Source organism: Canis lupus, chromosome 1 (assembly GCF_003254725.2).
Source record: "Canis lupus dingo isolate Sandy chromosome 1, ASM325472v2, whole genome shotgun sequence".
NCBI lineage: Eukaryota > Metazoa > Chordata > Mammalia > Carnivora > Canidae > Canis > Canis lupus.
Window position 1 is genome coordinate 81,799,886 of NC_064243.1, and position 25,633 is coordinate 81,825,518.

Below are 25,633 nucleotides of genomic sequence, written 5' to 3' on the forward strand. Positions count from 1 at the left end.
CAGAGAGAAGGAGCAGAGGGAGAGGGAAAAGTAGACTCCCCGCTGAGCAGGGAGCCCATTGAGGCACTCGATCTCAGGACCCAGAGATCATGACCTGAGTTGAAGGTTGATGCTTAAATGGCTGAGACAGCCAGGCGCCCTACTTTTTTTTTTTTTTTAACTTCCTGTTGATGCCGTGTCCTTTATTTTCTCCAGCATTCTCTCCCCCTGGGCCCCAAACTTTCTCCAGGTAATGATAAGATCATGAGACTTTCAGGAGGTGAGGAATTATAGATATTATCTTAAACCCAGGGTCAGGATCAAAAACAACTCGTTTGTTTACCAAATGAATAAGGGTTGTGACTTATCTATTTCTGGCAGAGCTGATCTGGCACCTTTGAAGGACCAGGTTGCTCTGGGCCCTCCCTTTGTCCTTGTTGCTCCCTTGGCTGTGGTCTCTCTTGTATCCCCTTCTATGTGGCTTTCCTGGTGACGGTGACTTGGGTGGAGCTGAGGACCTTTGGAGGTCATGAGCAGCATGTTAGGTTTCCTCCCACCCACCCTCTGAGTCTTCTCACTTAGGATCATGGTAACCACAGGAGCCTGGGGTCTCCTGAGGGGGAACTAGGGCCCTTTTCTGGACCATCCACAGCCAGCTTCCAGGAAGGAAAACCCCTTATTGACTTGGAGTTAGAAGTAGTCAAAGAAGCACTAGCTCAACTTCCTTCTCTTTTCTTTGCCTGACTTTCCTTGGTGATATTACCTGATAAATCAAGAAACTTCTTTTTCTCTTGCTATTTCATTTGTTGGTTAAGGATGAGGGCCTAAGAAATGTGTCCTGCTATAGGGTGTGAGGAAAAGACACTCTCCCAATGTCTGCAGGTTTTGTTTATAATGTTTTCAAAACCAAAATTCATTTCAATTAATTATTTTTGAAAATATTTCACAGGATTTATAAGATAGGTGGGTTGGGGAGTATGGGTATGAGAAATCATAACTGTATCACAAGGCCTGTTGATGAAATGCTAACTATGGGACTTTCAATGTGTCAAGTTATAGGTTGGAGTAACTTTGTTTCTCAGAGGCTACGCCCATGAGAAAACTGATGAAGGGGCCTAGACTTCTAGCAGGACCCTGGAAGCCCTCTTTCCTATCGATTCTAGTTTTCTGTGAGTGTGTTTGAATGTGTTTTTGCCTGACAAGTGCAATTTCTTTTAATGGGCAGTTGCATCTGAATGTGTAGGCATTTTGCTGGCTTTTTAAAAGAGCTAAGTAAACTTCCTCAAGAAGTCTCATTTTAGTGTTGTATAGGATTACACTTTGAAAGCATATCAAAATTAGATCTGCAGTACTGACATGTCCGATATATTTTCTTTTATACATTGATTAAGGAAAGATTCTATTTGGAAGTGTAGATGACAAAGCAGGATAGTATCTATTTCTACCCATTACCAAAATTCCATTCTGTGTTGGGCTTGTGCAGCTTTGGGTTTAGGCATTAGTGATGAATCTTCTGTCTCCTAAGATTCCTTAATGCTGGATGTGCTTGTGACAATAATAGGGAATGGACACCTACCTGCCGGATCCATTCACTCCTGACTGGGAATTTACAAAGTCACATTTAGAAAATGTATATACTAGGCAGTCAGTATTTGTTGAACATGCTGGACGTACCCTCATCTCAGGACCTTTGCTCTTGTTCCCCTGGCCTGAGATATATCCTTCACTTTAGATCTTTCTCAAATGTCACCTTCTCAAATGATCCTCATCCCAGTGAACCTTACCTCTCAACTTATTATCTAATTATTTGGTTCATCATATCTCCTTGCACTCAAATGCAAGTGCCAGGAGGGCTGGGATTTTTGTCTGTTTGGTTTACTGCTGTATAGCACAAATAGATTTTTATTAGTTGGATGACAATAATTAATTGAATTGATAAAATTGTCACTTTTGTTTGGGCATAATTGTCTGCTTGTGAATAAGTCAGACCCTAAGTTGAACTGTATCAAGGGACATAGATATTAAGATGAGACATCTTCAAGTCTATAAATATGTGAGGATGTGAAATAGGAAAGGGTCCACGCACCTGCTATGAGAGGCCAGGAACAGAGAGTATCACTGTGGTCAAGAGTCCCTTCTCAGTTCCATGGTTCACTACTGCCCCTGTAGATGGGACCACTATCACAGAATAGACCAGACATCAGAAGGACCCCCCTGTTACCATCCTTGGACAACTGAAATCAGTTCCCAGACTTTATTGCCAGAACTTGACCTCTGTGCTTGTTCTGTTCCCACTTCCAAGGTCATTTGTGGTGGGAAACTTGAAAGTGGAGCCAGTGTTCTCTGGTTATTGACCCCTCGATGTGAAAAGCCAAACCCTACACATTCCTTGGGCTCACCTACTGATTGAGTTTACATAACTAATCTCATGTTTTATTCCTCTAAGCAGGCAGAAGTCTTTCTGAACATGGTTGTGATAAAATCTAACTTTTGCTACACTAATTATATCTTAGTGTTTTTTTGTAGGATTTAGGCACTTAGGAAGATCTGAGATTTTTTGAGGCTGGACCTATCACTCTTTATTTGGTAAAGATTTTATTTATTTATTTTAGAAGAGATAGGATGAGCAAGGAGAGGGGAAGTGGGAAGAGGGAGAATCCCAAGCAGACTGCATGCTGAGTGCAGAGCCCAACACGGGGCTTGACCTCAGGACCCTGAGATCATGACCTGAGCCAAAATCAAGAATGAGGTACCCCAGGTGCCCCTAAGCCTATCACTTTTAAGGCTTATTGGCAGGCATCAAAATTACCTCTTGTGATGTCTCTTTTATCTGGTGCATTTTCAGCCAACTTGAAATTTCTGATCATCTTTTTGGACTGTGGCATAATCTCTGGAAGGTCTGTTTAAAATGAAAGTATAGAATTGCTTGTAGAGAAGCAGATTGGTCCCTGATAGCATGGACATCAGGATGACACATTTTTAAAAGAGATTTTATTTATTTATTCATGAGAGACAGAGAGATAGGCAGAGACAGAGGCAGAAGGAAAAGCAGGCTCCCTGCAAGGAGTCCAATGTGGGACCCAATCCTAGGACCCTGGGATCACACCCTGAGCCAAAGGCAGACACTTAACCACTGAGCCACCCAGGCATCCCCAGGATGACACATTTTGATGGAGGTGGGTGGTGGGGGAAAGATAGTTGGAGCCTGGATCTTGGGGCATTGAGTGCAGGTAGCAGATAGGAGCAAATGGCACTTAAAGAGGGCACGAGTATGAGGGAGGTTGACATGTGGGAAGAAGGGAAGGTCAGAGGAGAAACAAGAGAACATGAAAAGAGAGGCAACCCTCAAGATTTTGTACCAGGATCTCCTATAGCCTGACCTGTAAGATGACCTTTAAATGGACGAGAATGAATAAATCACAAAGTTGAAAGATCCTTGAGTTGTGAGAATTGGTCTACCATGCTCTGGGTTCACAATCTTATTTAGCTTCTTTCTTTCTTTTTTTTAAGTAATAACTGGCTTGGACTTGAAAATGAATTGACACATAAGCCTTATTTCCCACACGTCTTGCATGCAAGTTGAGTGTTGGACAAAATGCTGTGCCTAGGAATTGTCCAACTTAGACAAGACAGCAGAAGGGTCAGCTTTGGGGTAATTTTGATGCTATAAATGTTTTAAGTCTTGCTATATTTAGGATGCATGTTTAACATTCTCTTTTCTCCCTCAATCCCCGTGCTCACTCATTTTATAGATGCTGAAGTTATTATGACATTGTGGAGTAGTTGGTGCAGGGCCAGGGGAGAGGGCTCTCTGGACTGGGTCATGGGGTCTGGTAATGGTCCTGGCCTCATCATGGAATCCACTGACCTGCAAAAAAGTATTGTTAATCTTCTTACTGTCTGCCTTACAAGATCTGAGAGGAGAAATGAGGTAATGTCTACTTAGACCTTCAAGCTTCTCGGAAGAACAGCTTTCTACAGTAATATGATTTCCTAATGCATTTGTTTGTGTTGTGATGGAGTTTAATTCCATTTACGTAAATTTCTTTAGGTACCTCTAGAATATCTGACAGTCTTGCATAGGGGAAGCCTCCCAGCTTTCAGATGAGAACTGGGCCTAGGCTAGAATCCCCAGGGGTACAAATTAGCCAGCTATAAATTTATGAAGTTAAGTGAAGGAGGCTGGGAGAAGAAGGAAGGCGAAGGGGGGTGGTTAAAGTTGTTTGGTGATGAGGGGCAGGGAGTTGTAATTACATTCAGAGAGTTTATATCATACTTTCAAGTCATGTTGTTTGGCTGAAGATCATTATCTCAATATATATTTGAAAAAATACATGTGTTTTTTTTTAATTTGGCAATATCACAGATGACTCATCTGCAGTATTGATCCTGTTATCAGTCCTTTTATTGATAGACTCTTAACCTCCTTCAAGATTTACTTTTTTCTGTTTCTCAGGCCACAACCTGATTGTTTAAAACTTGTTTCTGACTCTGACATCAGTAGTTCCATGCCAACAACAACTTCATAGATTCATTTGTAAAATACCTAGTAGGTCACTAAGTAATATTTCCCTTTGTTCTGTAGAAAAAATAGTAAGCTGCTTTTTGGGAATCGTCATGAAAAGTGTAATTTTTTTATAGAGCCTCTGAGCAATATTGCAGTTGAGTAGGCTTTCTAGTCAGGCCTAAATAGAGAAGTTAAAACAAAGGGTAAAAAGTGGGGGAAGTACACATATGTGCCATCTCTGACATACTATAAAGAAGTTAATTTAGATTACTTAGTTATCATTATTGGACAGCTTTGCTGTGGAACTTTCTAGAAGCGATTGCTTCTTTGGCATTTCCAAAGTATTTTACAAGGAATTCAGCCTTCTATAAAGGAATTTTAAGTAACTATTGAGTTACACCAGGAAAGAAAACAATATGTCTTCTAGAGAGGTGACCATGTACACTTTTTAATAGCAATGATTTATAATTTTAGAGCAATAACATAATCACATCCCTTTCCATGGGGGGAGGAAAAATGTTACCACTTTCATTTGCTAAACTATAGAATATAATGCAGAGAGAACATATCTTGTCACCCAAAATATGGCAGGAAAAAATAAATCATTACCAAATTGTGTGTTCTACATCAAGGACATATGAAAAAGTCACTATGCCTCTCAAATTAAGAACATCTTAGGATGCGCCTGGGTGGCTCGGTTGGTCTAACTCTTGATTTTTGCTCAGGTCACGGATCTCAGGGTCATGGAATTGAGCCCCGTGTTCAGCTCCGTGCTCAGTGTGGAATCTGCTTGAGATTCTCTCTTTCCCTCCCCTCTGCTCATCCCCCGACTGGTGCATTCTCTCCACCCCTCCCTCAAAATAGATAAATAAAATCTTAAAAAAAAAAGAGAACACCTTATTTAAGGAAATGACATAGACTACAGTAGTTCTCCTTTATCATGGTTTTATTTTCCATGGTTTCTATTACCCACAGTCAACTGTGGTCTGGAAGCAGATGATCCTCCTCTCACAATTGTCAGAATGTCAATAGTAGCCTAATGCTATGTCACAGTGCCTGTGTCATTCACCTCACTTCATTTCATCACCTAGGCATTTCATCATCTCACATCATCACAAGAAGGATGAGCACGGTATAAGAAGATATTTTGAGAGAGAAAGAAAGACTACATTTATATATATTTTATTACAGTATGTTGCTATAATTGTTCTATTTTATTATTAGTTATTATTGTTAACTTCTTACTATGCCTAGCTTATAAATTTTATATAGGTATGTATGTATAGGGAAAAACAGAGTATATCTGGGGTTCAATATTATCAGCAGTTTTGTCATCCGCTTGGGGTCTTGGAACGTATCTCCTGCAGATAAAGGTGGACTACTATACTATGGATTTTCCCTTTGGACCAAAATAATCTTTTACTAAAAAACTATGACCCAAGGTCACCTGAATGACTCAGTCAGTTAAACATCTGCCTTTAGCTCAGGTCATGATCTCGAGGTCCAGGTATAGAGTTCCATGTCTGGCTCTCTAGTCAGTGGAGAATCTGCTTCTCCCTCTCCCTCTGTGCTCTCCCTCTCTCTTCTCTCTCTCAAATAAATAAGTAAAATCTTAAAAAATTATGATTCAGAGACACAATTCATATCAAGTTAGGCTGTAATAATCTTAATAAGACCACATTTTTGTTGGAAGAGGTCATGTAGAGGACATGACTATTGGCTGACTCATGAGTTAGACCCAGGTGATTGGAAGCTCCTTGCCCTCTACCCTGTCCTTGGAATGCACACTCTGTCCACCATTCCCACAGTGGGAGTTGTTCCAAGGACACAGCCTTGAGAGAGTAATGTGATATTGAGACCACATGTGACTATCTAAATTTTAAAGATTCTGGCAGTTGGGTGTGAAGATCCATCCATCTTTCACATGCCCAAGACAAGCCTTGCAAGTTTCCTTGTTTATTAAACTACCACCTACCCATATGGAGAGTTCTCCCTCTTTTGTCTCTTCCCATCCTCTGCATGTGGAAGCCACTTGCACATGTCACCTTGGGAAGCTCCTAAGGTTGTGAATTCACAACCCACAATTTTCTGTGCCTGATGATGCACTAGAATTTGAGCATTTCTGGATATTAAACATGTTCTGCAATTTTGTGTCCCCATGTAAAACTTCATGATAAATTTATGAATTTCTGCAATTGTGTATGCATATAGCTAAGGCATTCTTTTGAAAGAAGATTGGAAGATGTCCTTTTTATATTGATCTGTTGCACGTTAAATGGTGATGTTTTGTTTGAATTTGTTTCAGAATCGAAGCAAACGCCTGGAGAAGGTCCATGTGGTTATTGGACATAAATCGTGTGACTTGGATTCTCTCATTTCTGCCTTCACATACGCTTACTTTCTAGACAAGGTGAGGGGAAAGAAGGTGATGCTTTTTCTATTTGAATTATGATGTAACTCACAAGAACAAATATTTTCTGTAAAAACGAGGAACCTATACACTTAAAACCTATTCACTTTTCATGTTCTTGATTTACTGTTGCAGAGAATAATGTATTATAATCCATTAAACAACAAATATTTATTGGTCACCTACTGTACGCTAGACATTTTCTAGTTATTTCTTATCTATTTTCTTTGTGAAACATTATTTCAGTAAGATCAATGCTTTCAAATAAAAAAATTAAGAATATATGATAGATAGTTGTTTACTTCTATGGGAATTCAGAGAACTAACAAAAATAAGGATCAGAATTTCTTATTTTCCTTTATCATCCTTGTTGGTTAGTCTTGCCGTTGGGAGTAGAAAAATATGTGTGTGAGCATTGCATGAAATACAGAGCATATTGGCTAGAATTCTCAGCAATAGAGGTATTACATGTCACATCTCTATTCTGTTCTTGCCTTTTAGCCCTGACTTTGTACAGCAAGGTCATTCTCAGTTAGTGATAATCTCCCTTGAATGAGAATCTTTGTACTCTATGAAGCCTATAACATCCCTACAGGGGTGGAAAGACCTTTTAATAAATTGTTTTAAAATCTCCATTTCATAAAATTCACCAGCCCATGATAATGCGTCACCTCAAAATCTAAAAAAGCACAATATGAGTGTCTTGGTGCTATTCCCAATTTCACAGAATTTTTAATTTTCCGGAGTCTGATTTATTTTATTCCAATTTTGTTTGGATCCTTGGCTCTGAGAGTATGCATAGCTGATCTAGAGTGATTTATATTCACATGAAACCCAATCTTCCAGAATGAGTTGTGGGTGGCAAGGATGGCTTAGGGCAGTAGCTGACAAAAATGCCAGGTAAAATATTCTGATATCCACATATGGGCTGTATATCAAATTTATCTTAAAATTTGTTGAACTTTGCAAGGGAGATTAATTGGTATAAGGAGACAAATGTGCCTGTGTCGACATGCATATTTTAAATGCTTAATCCAATTAGCTTGACTTCTTGACTCCTAGGGAAAAAAAAAAAAAAAAAACTGTTGCATCTCAAGAACACAGAATTAAGGGAACCAGACTTGTTTTTAGACCTATAGTGGCATGGACTCTTAAGAAAATTATATAATAACACCATCCACAACCAACTTCAGTGTCTTCAATAAATATAACATGTGACCAAAGGAGTGGGAAAGTAGTTGTGATAGATAAAATGGATAAAGAGATGTGTGATCTCTTCTCTCCTTCCAAGGCTCTCCATTCAGCATAGGGACAAACATGGAATTACCGAAGGGAAGGGTCACTTACTGGAATTTGTTATATTTCTGGGCCTCCCTCTTAGTTTACCAGGTGCTGCCCTCTACCAGAGGTCTGCATTCCATTTTAATTTTTTTTCTGAGAATGGGGCGACTGTCTCTGAGAAAATTAACACATATAATAAAGGCAGAGCTTTGCAACTTCACATGTATGACTCCATTTAAATACTTTTCACTCTGGTAGGTAAGCCCCATTCTACAGACGGGTTAAACTGAGTTTCCAAAAGGAAAATGCTTTCTCCAAGTCACACAGCAGAGGCTGTGGCTAGAACCTAGTTCCAATCCTAACCTCAGAACAGGTCCTACCCCAGGAGAGCTTCAGGTCACATGCACTTGACTCAAGTTTCAATATCGGGAGTTAGATGTAACTTAGTCAATGAATTAGGAAAAATAATTGCCATACATAAATTTCTAATTGTTATTGCACAATTGTGATGCAGGATTAGCCTGATAGGTAAGAGAAAAGACACTTTGTTGGAATGGCTTTGCCTTTTGTATACTAGAGCAGAGGGTGATTTGTTTACTTTACTTGACAAATAAGTATTAAAAGCCTACTATGCACCAGACAGTTCTATGCACTAAGAATCCTACCTGAATCAAAAAGACAAAAATCCTTTCCTTCTTTTTTTTTTTCACAAAAATATTTTATTTACTTATTTGGGAGAGAGAGAGAGAAAGAGAGAAAGCATGAGCAGGGAGGGGGGGGGGAAGAGGCAGAGGGAGAAGCAGACTCCCCTCTGAGCAGGGAGCCTGACTCGGCTTGATCCCAGGACTCTGGGATCATGACCTGAGCTGAAGGAAGATGCTTAACATAGAACCACTCAGGTGCCCCAAATCCCTGGCTTCTTAAGGCAAGGAAGTGAGATAGATGACCAAGATATTAAAATTGTGGAATAAGCACTATGCTTTGACAGAGCTAGTGATGATGTAAGGACAGTGTCTGTTCACTTTATGCAAAAATTTGCTGTTACCAAACCCTACCTTCTCTCAGTGATATTTGGGGCTTATTATGTTTCACTCAGTGATTTTTAAAAGCACCTTTTAAAAAAAATTCTTATAGACGAATAAGTATATTCTTGTGAATCTGAAATTCTTCAACTCCTACCTCTTTCCGGTTTATCCTCCTTACCACAATTTTTTAATAACAGGTTTGTTAATAATAATGATTTTTTAAAAATAAGAAATTAATAGAGATCACAATCTGGTAGTTTTTGGCCAAATCTGGCCCATAAATGAGTTTTTGTTAGCATGCATAGTATGTTCAACTTAAAAAAATAAATGGTAATAAACATCAGGGGTAACAGCCTCAAATCTAGATTTCCAGCTTTCCTTGAGTAATTGAAAGATTCACCTATTCTGGAACTGAAATTTTCATGTCTAAACCATCGGCTGGAGCTGAATGGCAGACATCCCATGTAGATGGGAAAAATAGGCCCTTCTGTGTCACTGCAGTCCTCACCTGCTGCAATCATTCTAATTTTCTGCCAATTCTATAAAGACATGAATGTGTATCCCCTGAAGAGGAGAATGTGTGTGTATTTTTTTTTTATTGTGGAAGCATTGAAATGAGACGAAATATATTTCAAATAAGGCATGGGAAGTTTCATGTAGAGTAGTAACCAGAGGTTAAAAAAATATTAGGGGTCATTTACCTGTAGCTCTGCTAATTAGGTTCAGGACAAGCTGATTCTGCATGTCATATGGGTTAGTGAGGCCAAAAGACTTTTGTTCCTTTTACATTGCCCTTGGGCTTGAAACAAATGGAATTGTGCTCCTTCTGCTGTCAGTAATTTCAGTCCACTTTTTTCTTGATAGGTCAGCCCACCCGGAGTTCTCTGTTTGCCAGTACTGAACATACCAAGAACTGAATTCAATTACTTCGCCGAGACACGGTTTATTTTAGAAGAGCTAAATATCTCTGAATCATTCCACATATTCCGAGATGAAATTAATCTGCATCAGCTAAATGATGAAGGGAAGTTATCTATAACACTTGTTGGCAGCAATGTGCTGGCAAGGTAAGGCTCTGAAGGGAGCTTTGATCCTTTAATCAAAGGCTCTTCAGGGAAAAGTATCACCTTGTTCAGGATTTTTGTGGTTTAGGGAGATGCATTAAAGACAGAGGACACCTGAGGAAAAATAATATTTCTTTTTCTTCTCTTACTGCGAAATTTGGGCTTTGCCAGTCCTCTATTTTGACTTTTATATTTCAAATATGACATTTTGAGTGGAAAGATTTTGTAGACAGTGACCAAAATTATAATTTTGAACCATTTCAAACAGCTTATTATAGCAACACAACAGTCCTATGTATTGATGCTGTAAATATGTAATGAAAACTGAAATTAAAAACCAAATAAAACTAAAAGGTTCTGAAGAAAGAAGTCTCAGTGTTAAAATGAAAAATCATAGAGATCAGTTGTGAAAGTCACCTGTATCATTGGCTCATTCATTCATAGCAATTTATACCATAAGAGCAGGATGGATTTTTAAAGTTCAGGTAGCTCAGATTCGTTATTTTATGGACAAGAAGTCTGTTGCAAATAACTTGTCCAAGGTACCACATGCAGTTTGGATTAAACTTGAATCTTCTGCCTCCTTCAGTAAGTATGTAGGAGTTGCTAACTGGTGCAAGAATCTAGGTTTACATAAAGAGGAATGAGACAAAATATCTGCCTTCAAGGACTTTCTAGCCCCTCACAAACTGCTCTTTTGATAAACTCTGTGGTGCTAAAGAATGAAGAGTCACCAGTTAAACGCCTCTAGTTTGAGACAATAATTTTTTTTGTACACTTTGCCAATTTGTTAATGGTTTAGGTCATTAACCAATGGATACTGATGTTACTACACATGAAAGAAAAACTTGTACAGTTATCTAATCGTTTTATTTAACCCTTTTTAGAAAGCATATTCAGGTATGAATACATGATAATGCCAATCATGCAGTTCATTTGTCATAAAGAGCTTTGAAAATAGTCTGCTTGCGTGGGGCTGTTTTCATCCCCATGCTGTTTGATAAATAAATTCTTTTGAATATGTATTAATCAATTGTTGACAACTGGCTGAGAGTTACTGGGAGTTAATTTGACCGACTTCAATTATCAGTGCTCAGGATCATTACCTGCTTGACTAAATTTATGTGTTAACTCTTTCAAACCAACCAATGCAAGTAGTGCAGGAAGTCAAAGGCATGAACTATGAAATGTGTGTATTGGTCAGAATCTTTGGAAGAGTTTTGTTCCCAGTTAAATTGGAAAACCTTAGCTGGTTTTAGGACTGACTCTATGAACTCTAGCTTTAGGACTGTTTATGAAACAGAATGCTTTCCAAAAATAAATTGAGATCTTTATTTCCTTCATTGCCATGATTTGTTTCTGTCAGTTGGAAAGACCAACGTCAGTCTTTTTTTTTTTCCAACATCAGTCTTATTCACATCTTTCTGCCTCTCATAAAACCAACTTATCTGAAGTATGAAGGGTGATCGTGAAAGGAAATGAGCCCGTAGTAGTTTTTCTCCAGTGGTGGGACTGAGTGCACACTCTGGAACTGGATGATCAGAGTTTAGACACAGGCTGGTCTGCTTACAAGCTTTGTGACCTTAGACAAATTTCTTAGCCTCTTTGTGCCTCTGTTTCCCCATTTTTAAGATGGAAGTTTTACTAGAACCCATTTTGTAGGGTCATTTTATAGTATAAGATGTGGTGATATTCCATCTGGCCTGAAAATAGTGTCTGGCCTGTAGTGGAAGCTCAACAAATGTTAGCTATTATTATTGTTATTATTATTATTGTCCAATGGCAAAACAAGAGATAGAAGTGCTGAGGTGTGAGGGGCTACCTACTAAGATTTTTGGGGAGTAAATTTGCTGAAATGGGATGTGAAGATGCATAGAATAAGGGTCTTCTCTTCTGAGTCATGTGAGCTTACTCAGATTTTTGGCTGTTGAGAGGAAGTCATTTGTGCGGGGGTAGAGATTAGACACTTCTAGAAAGTAAGAAAATGTGCCATATCTCTTTGTCTTCCTCTCTTCCATTTGCTTTACAGTGAGGACAACAGTTTAGAATCAGCGGTTGTCAAAGTCATTAATCCAGTGGAGCAAAGCGATGGTGGGCTTGAGTTCGGAGAGTCTTCCTCTTCCCTTGTGGTGAAAGAGATTCTCCAGGAGGCTCCTGAGCTCATCACTGAGCAGCTGGCTCATCTCCTCAGAGGTGAGAGATGGCTCTTTCTATTAAATACTGGAAGGCTTAATGGAGTGTTTCTCGACTTGCTCATGCAGAATGAGTGTGATCCATTCTTGGGTTAACAACCCCTTTAAAGACCACGGGAAGCTTCATCAGAGAAGCAGGGAGTAAAGAGTTTGTTAAAGAGTAGCATTATACTGAATATTAAAAATGTGCATTTAAAAATAGGCATGAAGGATCTTTGCTGTTTCACTAGACAGGAGTTTTAAATGGAATTGCTGTACCTCTGTTGGGGAGCGAGGATAGCTCCTCTGGCCTTCCAGCAGCTTCCAGAGGTGATTCTTGTCCCACAGCAGTGTGACTCAGGGCCAGAATCCATGTTCTCATATTGAAATATCTCCTGCTACTTGTATATGTTTGGCTTGTGGAACACTGCTTGGATGGCAAAATAAACACTTGTCATGTTGATGATTTTGTGTCTGGGCTTTTATAGTCACCTATCACCTCGTTGGCCCCACTCTAGTAACAATCTCCCATCCTGACTCAGCCCTGGGTTCCCAGCACATTGCTATCAATTACCCTTTGAATATTTTTCATTTCCATCCATGGAACCTACCACTTCCAAAAGGGGTTTCTAACCTGGAAATTGTTAGTTGACTTTGGTGGCACAAAATTATCACAAAAATTCAGTATCGTCTCACGTAGGATGGCTCTGGGTGTTGTATAAAGCTTTTCTTTCTTTCTTTCTTTCTTTCTTTCTTTCTTTCTTTCTTTCTTTCTCTTTCTTCTTTCTTCCATCTTGAACATGGTATATGTGAGTTTTTCTCAGAAGTATTTAACACAAGAAAGTAAAAACAAAAAGCAGTGATTAACAGACTGAAAGAATTTTTTTTAAAAAGAAGACCAAGAGTATGTTGACACCACTCGTCTGAGGACACTTTCCTTTGCTCCCTCTGTCTCTTACACAATGCAGAGAGGAAAATATCCAAAAGTTATGTAGTTCTTGTGACTATTTCAGAACCAGTGACCCCAGTAAACCTGTTTTAAGTATTTTTCTGGCAATGGACATCTGTAAAAATGCTCTGTGGGAAACTGTGCCCTTGACTAAACTAAGTAAATATGAACATTTATCTCTATGACAGAGCAGAAGGAAAATAAAGGTAATTGGGGATCTCAGCCAAGAGGGAAACTGTTGGGCACTGCAAATGTGCAGTGCAGGCAAACACTAGAGAGCATTTTGTTTAAATTTCTCACAAACTAAGAAGCTTGGTTTATTGTTAAAAAAAGACACGTATTATTTAGTAGGAAAGAAAGGTAGTCCATAAATTGCTCATCATCCTGCTTTTCCATGAATAGTAAAATCAGATCAAACCGTGATACATTGGTACAAAGGTATGATTTTGTTGTTGATGATTATGATGATAATGGTGATATTCAGGTTTAGGGAATTAGAAAGGATGCAGACCCTTTTATGAGTTATGTTGGCTTTGGTTAGCAGAGATACCAAGAACCTTGTTTTTTCTTATCATTGGAGTTTTTCATAAGGTTGGGCTTGAAGTGGCATCCTATAGGAAGTTGGCAGAATCAGGACACCACTTCTTTGCTGCTCGCACATTGGGATGTAAGAGGACGAAGTGCTTCTGCATGCAAAGACTGCAGATACAGAAACTGTCATGAGAGAGAGTGCAGAGTCACTAAGCCTGGAAGGTGGCTTAGTAGAGTAGAAAGAAGTCTCTGGAGACCCTTGGCCAAAGTATGCATGTGTGCATGCGTATGTGTGTATACATACGTGGAGGGGTGGTGCACATCACTGAACAGTTTTGCCAAGAAGAAATTAAAGGATGGGGATCCAGGAAATTTGCCTTTAAAGAAGAAACTCAGGGCACCTGGGTGGGATCAGTGGTTTAGCATCTCCCTTTTGGCTCAGGTTGTGATCCTGGGGTCCTGGGGTCCTGGGGTCCTGGGATTGAATCCCATATCCCGCTCCTATGGGGAGTCTGCTTCTCTCTCTGCCTATGTCTCTGCCTCTCTCTGTGTCTCTCATGAATGAATAAATAAAATCTTAAAAGAGAGAGAGAGAGAAGACCCAGAAGTTCAGAATAAGAAGGACAACAGGTCAGTTTTTTAAATCTTTAGTAGGTATCAGAAAGGAATCAAGTTGAATTTTGCAATATTCACTAAACTCAAAGTCCTATTTCCGTTTTCTGATCATGTACTAACACAAAACCTATGGGGGAAGGCTTTTGATGCACCTATAAATAATTTTAACCTTCTTTGTTTTCATAACATATATAGTTACCTGTCCAAAGAGTTTTCTGTATAAACAGCTATGATGTTATTTCATATTTTGGGGAGCTCAAAATAATCATTGATATGACACGCATTTCTAGAATGTGTTTATGCATTTTTCTAGATCTTGAAGGAATGTAAAATTTCTATGCACACCTTTGCCACAAAGAGTTTTGAGAAATGTCTGTTTCCTGATGTCGTGAGACTGAATATTTATGGCTGAGACAGAAGAATCTTTAAAAGTATCCTAATTAGCTTCTTTGGAGGATATATTATTATAAATTTTGTACCAAAATCCCCTCCCCCCCAAATTTACTATGAACAAAGTACTTAATCAATTTGATTGTTCTTTGCCTTTCATTCCCATGGGCAAATCCTAGAACACATCATGCTGGGGCACACTAGTGTGCTGTAAATGGATTTCAAGTGGGCCATTGATCCCCTCAGTCCCTGGAGAGGACCTGCAGTATGCTCCTTAGCCTGCTATGCTGGGGGGGAAATGGTAATTTTCGTTGTGTTTCTTAATGTGCAAGAGTTTGGGGCTACTCTTCCTTAGTCTTGCTTGGTCAGCTCCTTCTTCTCTACTCAACTTCTAAGCACTCTAGTGCAGTCGAACTTCATCCTGGGACAATTTTTTTTTCCTTATACGATTCTTTTTTTAAAAGTTTTTATTTAAATTCCAATTAGTTACCATATAGCGTAATATTAGTTTCAGGTGTACCATATCGTGATTCACCCCTTCCATACAACCCGGTGCTCATCACGACAGATGCACTGCCGAATCCCCATTGCCTACTTCCCCCATTGCTCATTCCCCTACCCCCGGTAACTATCAGTTTTTTCTCTGTAGTTAGGAGTCTGTTTCTTGTCTACACACTATCCTTAAGTGACTTCATTTCGTTCTGAGATTTTAGACCTCTCTTTATCATCCCTGGTTTGTCTGCAGTGCCCATGTGACATCTTCACATGCATGGCTCGCCTTAGCCTGGCTGGAATGGACCCCCTTTAGTACCCTGTATCTCCAAAGCTGCTTTTGTCTCAGCTTTCCCCTGTCAGTAGAAGGCACTGCCAGCCACCACCCTTTACCCCAGCCACAGTCTAAGATAGTTGATCCTTTCTATTTCATTTCCTCCCATATTGATCTGTCATCCAGTCCTGCTGACTCTCCATCTACAACTTAACCAGAATCTGTCCATTCTCCCTTGATCACTGCAGGTGATGCAGTTGGAGCTGCCATTCTCCCTCTCTTCCACTAATGCAGTGGTTGTCTGAGTGTTGCCCTCTCTCCTTCATAAAATCTATTGTTTATGAAGTAGTCAGAATGGCTATTTAAAAGTACAAACCAGTTGTGTCAATCTCCTGCTTAAAACCCATCACACTCAAAATCCAAGCATCATCCCTGAGCCCCCAGTCTACGATATGACCCCTCCCCTGCCTGCCCTGACATCACGTATTCCCTCCTATCTTTTCCCTTTGAGTGTTCCAGGGAAAGGGGCCCTTTGGTCTTTCAAACATGCCAGACTCCACTCTTGAGGAGCTATGTAAGTTGTCCCTTCCTTCTGGAATGCTTATTCCTCTCTATCTACTCATCTTTCAGTCTATCACAACTTTTTTCCTCCCTTTTGCTTCCTTCACTCCAGAATACAAGCTTCATGAGGAAGCTTTGTTTTGTTCACTGCTCCACCGATGTGTCTCTGATGCCTGGATCAGAGCCTGCCACATAGTAGACTCTCAATAAATACACCCATAAAATGGATTATGCACGATAATGCAAATACTTTCTACTCTTATGATTGTATTGATTTAGTTCTGTGAAATGATAATATCCATTTCATTCTTGCCCATCTCTCCAGTGTTTTTTTTTTTAAAGAATTTATTCACTTATTCATGAGAGACACAGAGAGGCAGAGACATAGGCAGAGGGAGAAGCAGGCTGTCTGTGGGGAGTCTGATGCAGGAAGCCCAACATGGGACTTGATCCCAGGACCCCGGGATCAGGACCTGAGCCAAAGGCAGATGCCCAACCACTGAGCCATCCAGGTGCCCCCACCCCTAGTTCTTAATGTCCAGAATTTGGATTTTGTCCTTTCCAATAATAAACCCTCTTCTTATTTTTTCTCTTTTAGCTTTAAAGAAATCCTATTAGAATTTGTTCTGTTATTTTAAAAGCCTTTGTATTTTCATCTTTTGGTTATTTATGTGTATTTATGTGTATATTATTTATATATATACTTTTTAAAAAGGTTTTATTTATTTATTTGGAGAGAAAGAGAAAGAACTCAAGCAAGAGCGGGAGAGGGGGAGAGGGTGAAGCAGACTCCCCACTTAATAGAAAGATGGAGGTGGGACTCTATCCCAGGACCCTGAGATCCTGACCTGAGCTGAAGGCAGATGCTTAACTGACTGAGCTACCCAGGCATCCCTGTATATATAATTTTAACCCTTTAATGGAGTATAATACACAGAAAAGAAAAGAAAACATAAATATAAAGCTCAGTGAATTATCACAAAAGGGACATCCTTTTAACAATTACTGAGGTAAAGAAATAGAACAAGAAGACTTCATTGTGCCCCTTCTCATCACTACTCAGTTTCTCCTTAATGAAAGATAACCAGTCTGATTTTTATGGCACATTTCCTTGCTTTCCTTTATAGTTTCACTACCCATGCCACGAATTGGTTTTGCCTGTTTTGCATATTATGTAAATGGAATCATATAGTTATACTCTCGTTGTTATTAGAAGTCTATATTTATATTAAATACAGTATTGGGGCACCTGGGTACCTCAGTTGGTTGAGCATCTGACTCTTTATTTTGGCTCAGATCAGGCTCTCAGGATTTTGACATCGAACCCTGCGATGTGCTCTGTGCTCAGTGTGAAGTCTGCTTGAGATGCTCTCTTTCTCTCTCCTCCTCTGCCCCTCTCCTCCAGACATGTGTGTGTTCTCTCTAAATAAATGAAATCAATCAATCAATAAATGTAGTATCTATTTGCATAAGTCAGTCATCAATTATATATCTAGTATTCATGTCCTTTCTTCTTGCATAGAGTATTTGAAATGGCTTACAAAAATGCATGCAAATATAATAAAACAGGGAAAAAAAAGTCGGCATCAGGAAAAACAAAAATGTGCCAAGGAAGGGATAAGATCAAGATAGAGTAAGAACCTGAGAAGTAATAGTATTCAATCTAAAACTTGGCATGAAAAAAATAAATAAATAAAAAATAAAAAAATAAAAAAAATAAAAAATAAAAAAAATAAAAAAAAAAAAATAAAATAAAATAAAAAAATAAAACTTGGCATGTGAGCCTCCTGGAGCCACTGAAAAAATAGAAACCAAACTAACTGTAATATTTATATCATTTCTAAAACAAATACATATATCAGTTCCTCATTTTCAAAAGAAATCTAAGTCTAATGTCGTTTTCCCTTGTATCAATCTTCTGGAAAATTCCCATAATAATGTCATAGACACCCTCCCACATATGTAGTAGCAGTTGATGTGGGAACTGAGCGCAGAGTGTCAGATACTTCCCACTCCCCAATTAGTGGGATGTTGTTTTAATCAACTTCACTCTTAGTCTAGAAACCTGATTTTCTGTTCTAAATTTCTTTTCTCTACATGTTGCTGTTTTTCTCTCAATACAGGAAACAAATATTTAAAGTTGTTTTAATCAACTTCACTCTTAGTCTAGAAACCTGATTTTCTGTTCTAAATTTCTTTTCTCTACATGTTGCTGTTTTTCTCTCAATACAGGAAACAAATATTTAAATTCAATTATGTTGGAATCTTTTGTAGTCTTATATTTAAAGCTGTAGGTGTATATGTTAGTGTTTGCCGTGTGGGGGAATATCATATTCAAATACTGAGGTAGACCTGGTTATTACAGATATCGTCAAAAGATCATTTATATACCAATTAGAAGTAGGCATCGTGTTGCCAGGGTAGAAATAACTTGCTGTGTTTCTCTAATGATCTCCCTTGTCACTGTACCCTCTGGGCCCTGGCAGGACAGTTACGGGTAAATGTCAACAGGTGACTCACTCATGGCCGATGTGTGTTCAGACTTTGCAGGGGATTTAATGAAGTCCACATAATTTGCGTTTCCTTAAATTAATATGTCTTACAAAAGCTAGGTCTTGCTGTGGTCTTTTAATAAGATGTACCTCAAACTTAGAAATTTCAAGATACAGATCATTAGCATCACTTTCAACTGGAAGACACAGATTGACTTCCATAGATTACTTTCTAATTATTTGTGAGAAGTTGTTTGTCTAAGGAGAGAATGTGTTTGTTCCGATGGGATGGAAAATGACCCTGAGTTTTGGAAATGCCATTTTATTTCTCTCCCCTTCCCCATGTCTGTTTTCCCTGTTGTGGCTCGTTCTTTGGGACTCGATCCCGGGACTTCAGGACCACGCCCCGGGCCGAAGGCAGGCGCTAAACCACTGAGCCACCCAGGGATCCCCCTTTTTTTTCTTTCTCCTCTTCCACCTTTCCTTTTTCATTTCTTCCTGCTCTTCCTTTTTCCCCCAGCTTCCTACTCTCCGCTTCTATGATCTTTTTGTTATCATTTTCAGACAAGCTGCAACCTGCACCTATTTAAAAGTCACTGGATACACTCAGAGTGGCCTGAAGTTGGTGTTTGGTTTTGCCTTGAGTTTTTGCCAAAAGCAAACGATTATGAACCCACTAGAATCCTCAACCTGTGTTCTTTAATTTCCCCAGAGGTGTGCACGAGAAGACTATTGCCAAATTTAAGGTCCATTAAATCGCTGAATCATCGCATTGGGGATTTACGCGCAGGCGTGTGCCTGTGTGTGTGTGTGTGTTTGTGCGTGCGTGTTTCTGGGAACCAGCTGGCCATGATGAGATTGCAGCCACTGATTACCAGTCGGGTTTCCATTAAGACTACACTCCCCTGAAAGGCCTGTCACGTTTATTTGTATAAGGCCTTGACAGAGCCACAATATGAATAGTGAAACAAATGAGGGCGATTGTTCATCGCTCAGGACACAGAAAACCCATGCCCGAGGTTTTTAAGAAACACACTCCCTCCTTCCTATTGGCAGTTCCATCTGAACTTCAATAAAGAATAGTTGCTTGCTATTTTAGTAGCCTGGATTAACAGCTTCAAAAAAGATCCTTTTAAGGAGGTCAAATGAGAGAGGAACTGGTGCCAGATTTTTTTTTCTTCCTTCCTTTCTTTTTTTTTTCCCCTCTCCTGCCCAAAGAGGGAATCATCCTCTTCCAGTGAATCATCTGTCTCCCGAAATGGTTACAAAGTCCAAAGGGAATTTCTTCTGTCCTGTTTTACTGAGGAAGAGGGAAGATCTGCGTTGTGGGTAGAGGAAAGAGATTACTTACTATTTATTTATTTATTTATTTTGCTAGTTATAAAACCAGAACAATTCCTCAACCTCAGAGTTCTTATGCCGTGCCAAGATGAGCCTTATTCTTAAATTCAGACATTTTAAATATAGAAGATTATTAAGCACTTGAATAATACGCTTCTTTTTTGTCCCTTTTCAGGCAAAAATGTGAGCTGTTGTATTTTCTATCTTTTTTTCCCTCCTTCCTTCTCCTGCCCCCTCCATGATTCATGCTTTTATTTATGTATTTTTTGTTCCAGTATGAAAAAAAATCGATCCCAAGTGAAACAAGGAAAGAGGTTTAAATTCCTTCTTTTCTGCTAAGAATTTATCATGCAGAATATGCCTTTACTGTGGTGAATGTTTTCCCCAAACAACTTCTGACTTCATTAGATCATGTTTAATATTAATGTACTGCAATTGCTTTTGGCAAGAGGTCCTTCACTTTGCCATTCTTTTGAACAAAGAACATTGTGGTTGATTTTTTTTCTAATGGAATGAAATGTTTGTTACAATTTTATTATAATTGCTTTCTTTGTTGCTTCTTGTCAATCCCTCCTGGCCCGTGAATAACAGGGACACTGCTGGGTACATGTGTATAGATTTAAATATTTTTTTAGTTCTGCAGAATTTGCTGGAAGTCAAATCCACAAATCCTCAGATCCAAATCAACTCTTGCTCCAAAAACAAGTTTGATTTTGCTAAGAGTGCCTTTGGCTGCTATATATCCTGATACTGATATTTAACTAAGTATATAGATAAACGGGTCTTTAATGTGAAGTAGAAAAATAAACGGGTCTTTAATGTGAAGTAGAAAAATTTGCTTTAGATGAATCCATGAATAGGGTTGGGCCATAGCCATTCTTTTGCAGTAAAAACAACTCGGAGTATGGTGAGCATCTTTTGGAGTTATTTTTCCCCCACTTATATCAGTGTACCATCTTCTTTCTGTCAAGTCACAATCATAAATCAATGTCAGAAGTGTCTTTCATTGAATTATTCTGCAAGACTCTGGTTAGTGCAGTGTCTGTTAGATTAATTTCTGAATACTGCACTTCTATTTTATGTTTTTTAAAATTAAGATCCTCAAATCAAAGAAAATGGATTCTTGGTTTGACTATAAGCCAGGCACATTTTTTGTGAATTTTTTCCTAAAGATCTTACATTTTGATGCTATTACAGTTTTTTTATTTTAAAATTCAATTTTTAATTATGATTGCTTATAGAAATACAGGTTTTGTATTATTAAGCTTATATCAAGCACCCTTGCTAAATTTACCTACTATGTTGAGCTCATTTATAGGTTCTTTTGAGTTTTTTATATACACAAATCTATAGTCTATGAAAAATTACAATTTTTATATCTTCTTTTCCTTTCCTTTTCCTTTCCTTATACATTTTACTTCTTTTGCTTGCTTCATTGCTCTGGCTGGGGTTCACAGTACAGTGTTGAATAGAAATAGTAATAGCAGGCATCTCATCTCTGCCTCATTCCTGATTTGAGGTGGAAGTCTTTCAATACCTCACAGTTAAATACAAGGTTTGCTTTCTTTGTTTGGTTTTCATAAATGCCTTTCATCAAATTAAGGAAGTTGTGTTCTATTTCTACTTGGCTGAGATTTTATGTAATGATTCAATCTTGAATTTTATGAAGTAGTTTTATTACTTGACATCGCCTGAGATTATCATAATGATTTTTTCTTCTATTAATGTGGTGCAATGATATTGATTGATTTTTGATTGTTAATTTGTCTTTTAATTCCTAGGATATCCCTACTTGGTGACTATATAATAACCTATAATATATTGCTAATTTTATTTGGAATTAGTTTTAAGGGTTTTGTTTTTGTTTTTGTTTTTTGCTATGTTTATAAAAGAGACTTGCCTTTACTTCTTTTTTCTTGCAATGTCCCTGTTGGATATTGGTATTGAGATTAGGCTAGGTTCAGAAAATAAGTTGGAAAGTGTTCTCTCTATTCTTTGGAAGAATTTGTGTTAAAAATTGATATATATCTTTAAAGTTTGAAACTATGGATATTAAATTTAATGGAATCATTTTTAATTAAGTAAATTCAGCTCCCAATGTAGGCCTCAAACTCATGACCCTGAGATCAAAAGTCACACACTCTCCTCTTTTAGCCAGCCAGGTGCCCCTAATGGATTCATTTTTAAGTAGCTACAAAACCATCCAGATTTTAAATTTCTGGCTTGCCAGTTTTGAGAAGTTGAGTTTTTTTCAGAAGTATTTTCAGCAGAATTTTATAATCTCTTACAGTTTGTTCTTAGTGTCATTAGAATCTGTAGTATGTCACCATTTCATTCCTCATTTTGATAAATTTTGCTTTGTTTCATTCTTTTTTTCTTTTTTAATAAAGATTTTATTTATTTATTCATGAGACACAGAGAGAGAGAGAGGCAGAGACACAGGCAGAGGGAGAAGCAGGCTCCATGTAGGGAGCCTGATGTGGGACTCGATCCCAGGTCTCCAGGATCACGCCCTGGGCCGAAGGCAAGCACTAAACCGCTGAGTCACCCAGGGATCCCCCTCATTCTTTTTTCTTAAGTGGTTTTCAAAATATTTATATTTTTATAGAAATTATAAAATTTATTATATAATTGTCATTATGTATTATATAAATATGTAAGTTATATATTTATATATATATTTTTAAAATTTATATTTATTTATGATAGTCACACAGAGAGAGAGAGAGAGGCAGAGACACAGGCAGAGGGAGAAGCAGGCTCCATGCACCAGAAGCCCAGCGTGGGATTCGATCCCAGGTCTCCAGGATCGCGCCCTGGACCACAGGCAGGCGCCAAACCGCTGTGCCACCCAGGGATCCCGATATATTTATATATTTAATTATATCTTTTCTTCTACATTTTTTAGTTGAATATTTGCTGTTTTTTTTAATATCTGATGCTTTTAAAGATATCTTTCCCCATAGCATAGCTCCAGTTGTGTTCCACAAGTTTAAATGTCATATTTTCATTATTATTCAATTAAAATACATTCTAATTATGTTGTGATTTCTTTTACCATGAGTTAGAAGTGCATTGTTTAATTTGCAAATTTTGAGAATTTTCTAGTTTTGTTCTATTACTATTTTCCAGATTATCATCCTGGTGGCTATAGAATATAATTCTGTGATTGCAGTCTTTTGAAATTTGTTAAGACTTGATTCTCCCCAAACGCTGCCACATCTAACACCCCCTCCTGCCTCTGTGGGTGAACAGAAGTGGAGCTGGGGAGACAAGGAGAGACTGGTGCCCTATCCACCCCATGCCTGTATCTAATATATAAATACAGAGATGTGTTAAAAAAAAAAAAAAGACTTGATTTATGCCTCAACAAATGGTTAGTTGAATTAATGTCTTATCTGTGCTAGACAAGAAAGTATAGTCCACCATTGTTGATGACAATGTTCAATATATGCCGGTTAGGTCAAGTTTGTTACTCATGTTGCTCAAATATTCTGTATCTTTTTTTTTTTTTAAGATATATTTATTTATTTTAGAGATGGAGCAGGGCAGAGGGAGAGAGAAAATCAAGCAGACTCAGCATTGAGCATGGAGCCATAGGGAGATCAATCTGACTTGAACTGAAACCTAGTTGGATGCTTGACTGACTGTGTCACGAAGGTGGCTCTCAAATAATCTACATCTTTACAGATTTTTCTCCTACTGGTTCTTAGAGTTGCTGAGAAAGGACATCTTAAAATTTCCCACTGTGACTATGCATTTACCTTTCTTTATCCAGTTTTGTCACTTTTTGCTTTGCATATGAAGCTGTGTTATTTAGCACATATAAATTTGGGATTTACATTTAATAGTATTAAATATAATACTATATTATTCTGAGGATTGACTATTTAATAGTAAAAAAATCATCTTAATGTCAAGAAATTCTTTTTGCCTTATAGTCTACTTCATCTGATATTAGTATATTATACCAATGTTACAGTTTTTTCTACCTTTTACTTTCAACCTTTCAACATCCTTATGTGTAAGGTATGCTTTACAAACAGTATCTTGCTCTTACAACTTTTAAAATTCAGCTTGATAATTTTTCTTTTAATATAAGTATTTTGTCTTTTTTATATTGGCAAAAACATGTAACTTTAAATTTATCATGTTAACCATTTTTAATTGTACATTTTGTAATGTTAAGTATTTTCATACTGTTGTGCATTCAATCTCTAGAAGTTTTTCATCATGCAACACTGAAACTACACCCAAGAAACACTGATTATCTCCACACCTGATATAATTACACTTACATTTGGGTTTCAATTTGTTATTTTCCTGTTTGTTTTCAACTTGTCTCACATTCTCCCCGTTTCCTCATTTCTTTACTACTGTTATACCTTTTTTGCTACTACATTTCCCCACATAAGCTTGTGATATATGAATCATTTTAAAGACTTATTTTAGTAGTTACAGATTATAACATATAATCAAAATCTCATATAAATTGGTATTTTCACCATTTCCCTGCAATCCAAGAACTTTAGAACAATTTGCCTTGATGTGGTCCCTTCTGAAATTTGTTACTATTGGAATGTATTTTAATCACACATATATTTAAAACTCTGTAAGATTTTGCCATAGTTTGGGGGCTCCTGGGTGGCTCAGTTGGTTAAGCCTCTGACTCTTGGTTTCAGCTCAGGTCATGATTTCAGGGTTGTGAGATAGAGCTCCATGCTCAGTATAGAGTCTGCTTGAGATTCTCTCTCTCTCCCTCTGCCCCTCCCTTTCTAAAATAAATAGATAAATCCTTTAAAAAAGATATTGAAATTGTTTTATACAGTGAATGTTGATTTATTCATATCCACATATTCACATTCTCCAGTGTTTTTCTTTCCTTCCTGCATTTCTTTACTTCCACCTATCATAGTTTTATTCTGCTTTTACTATTGCTTTTAGTGTGGGTTTCCTCTTGACAAACAGTTTCAGTTTATTTCTCTGGAAATGTCTTCTTTTTTTGCCTTCATTTTTTATGTTCACCCAGGATAGAATTTTAGAACAGCACTTATTTTATATCCACACTTTGAAGATAATTCCATTCCTTGACTTTCATTATTTCTGATAAGGTCAGTTTTATTTTTGTTCCTTTGACAGTCAAACTCCTTTTTCTCTGATTGATTGAAGATTTTTATTCTCTACAGTTTTTAGCAGTTTTAGGGTCATGTGCCTAGAGGGCCTTTTCTTTGCATTTATCCTGATTTGGGTTCATAGTTTAACATGAATGGTAGAGTGATAGCTTTCATTAATTTTGAAAGGTGATTGGCCATTGCCTTTTCAAATATAATTTCAGTCCCATTTTCTTTCTTCCCCAAGGGAAACTCCTATTGCACGCATGTTAGACCTTTTTGCCATGCTCCTTGGATTTCTTATGCTTATCTCTATATTTTTCCTGTCTTTTTCTCTCCATACATCAGGATGGATATTTTCTTCTGACATATTTTGCAATTTACTAATCTTCTCCTCAGTATATTTAATCCATTATGAAACACATTTTTTGAGTCTTAAA

General features: G+C 37.9%; 1 protein-coding gene across 5 annotated transcripts in view; it reads left to right on the forward strand.

Moving 5' to 3' along the window:
• Positions 1-25,633, forward strand: part of PRUNE2 (prune homolog 2 with BCH domain) — a 256,830-nt gene that overhangs the window by 40,676 nt on the left and 190,521 nt on the right. For all 5 annotated transcript variants that reach the window (XM_049091882.1, XM_035712438.2, XM_049091877.1 and 2 more), the window contains exons 2-4: positions 6,792-6,896; positions 10,067-10,269; positions 12,296-12,459. In XM_049091882.1, coding sequence (XP_048947839.1) covers positions 6,792-6,896; positions 10,067-10,269; positions 12,296-12,459 — 472 coding nt within the window. The remainder of the gene's footprint in view (positions 1-6,791; positions 6,897-10,066; positions 10,270-12,295; positions 12,460-25,633) is intronic.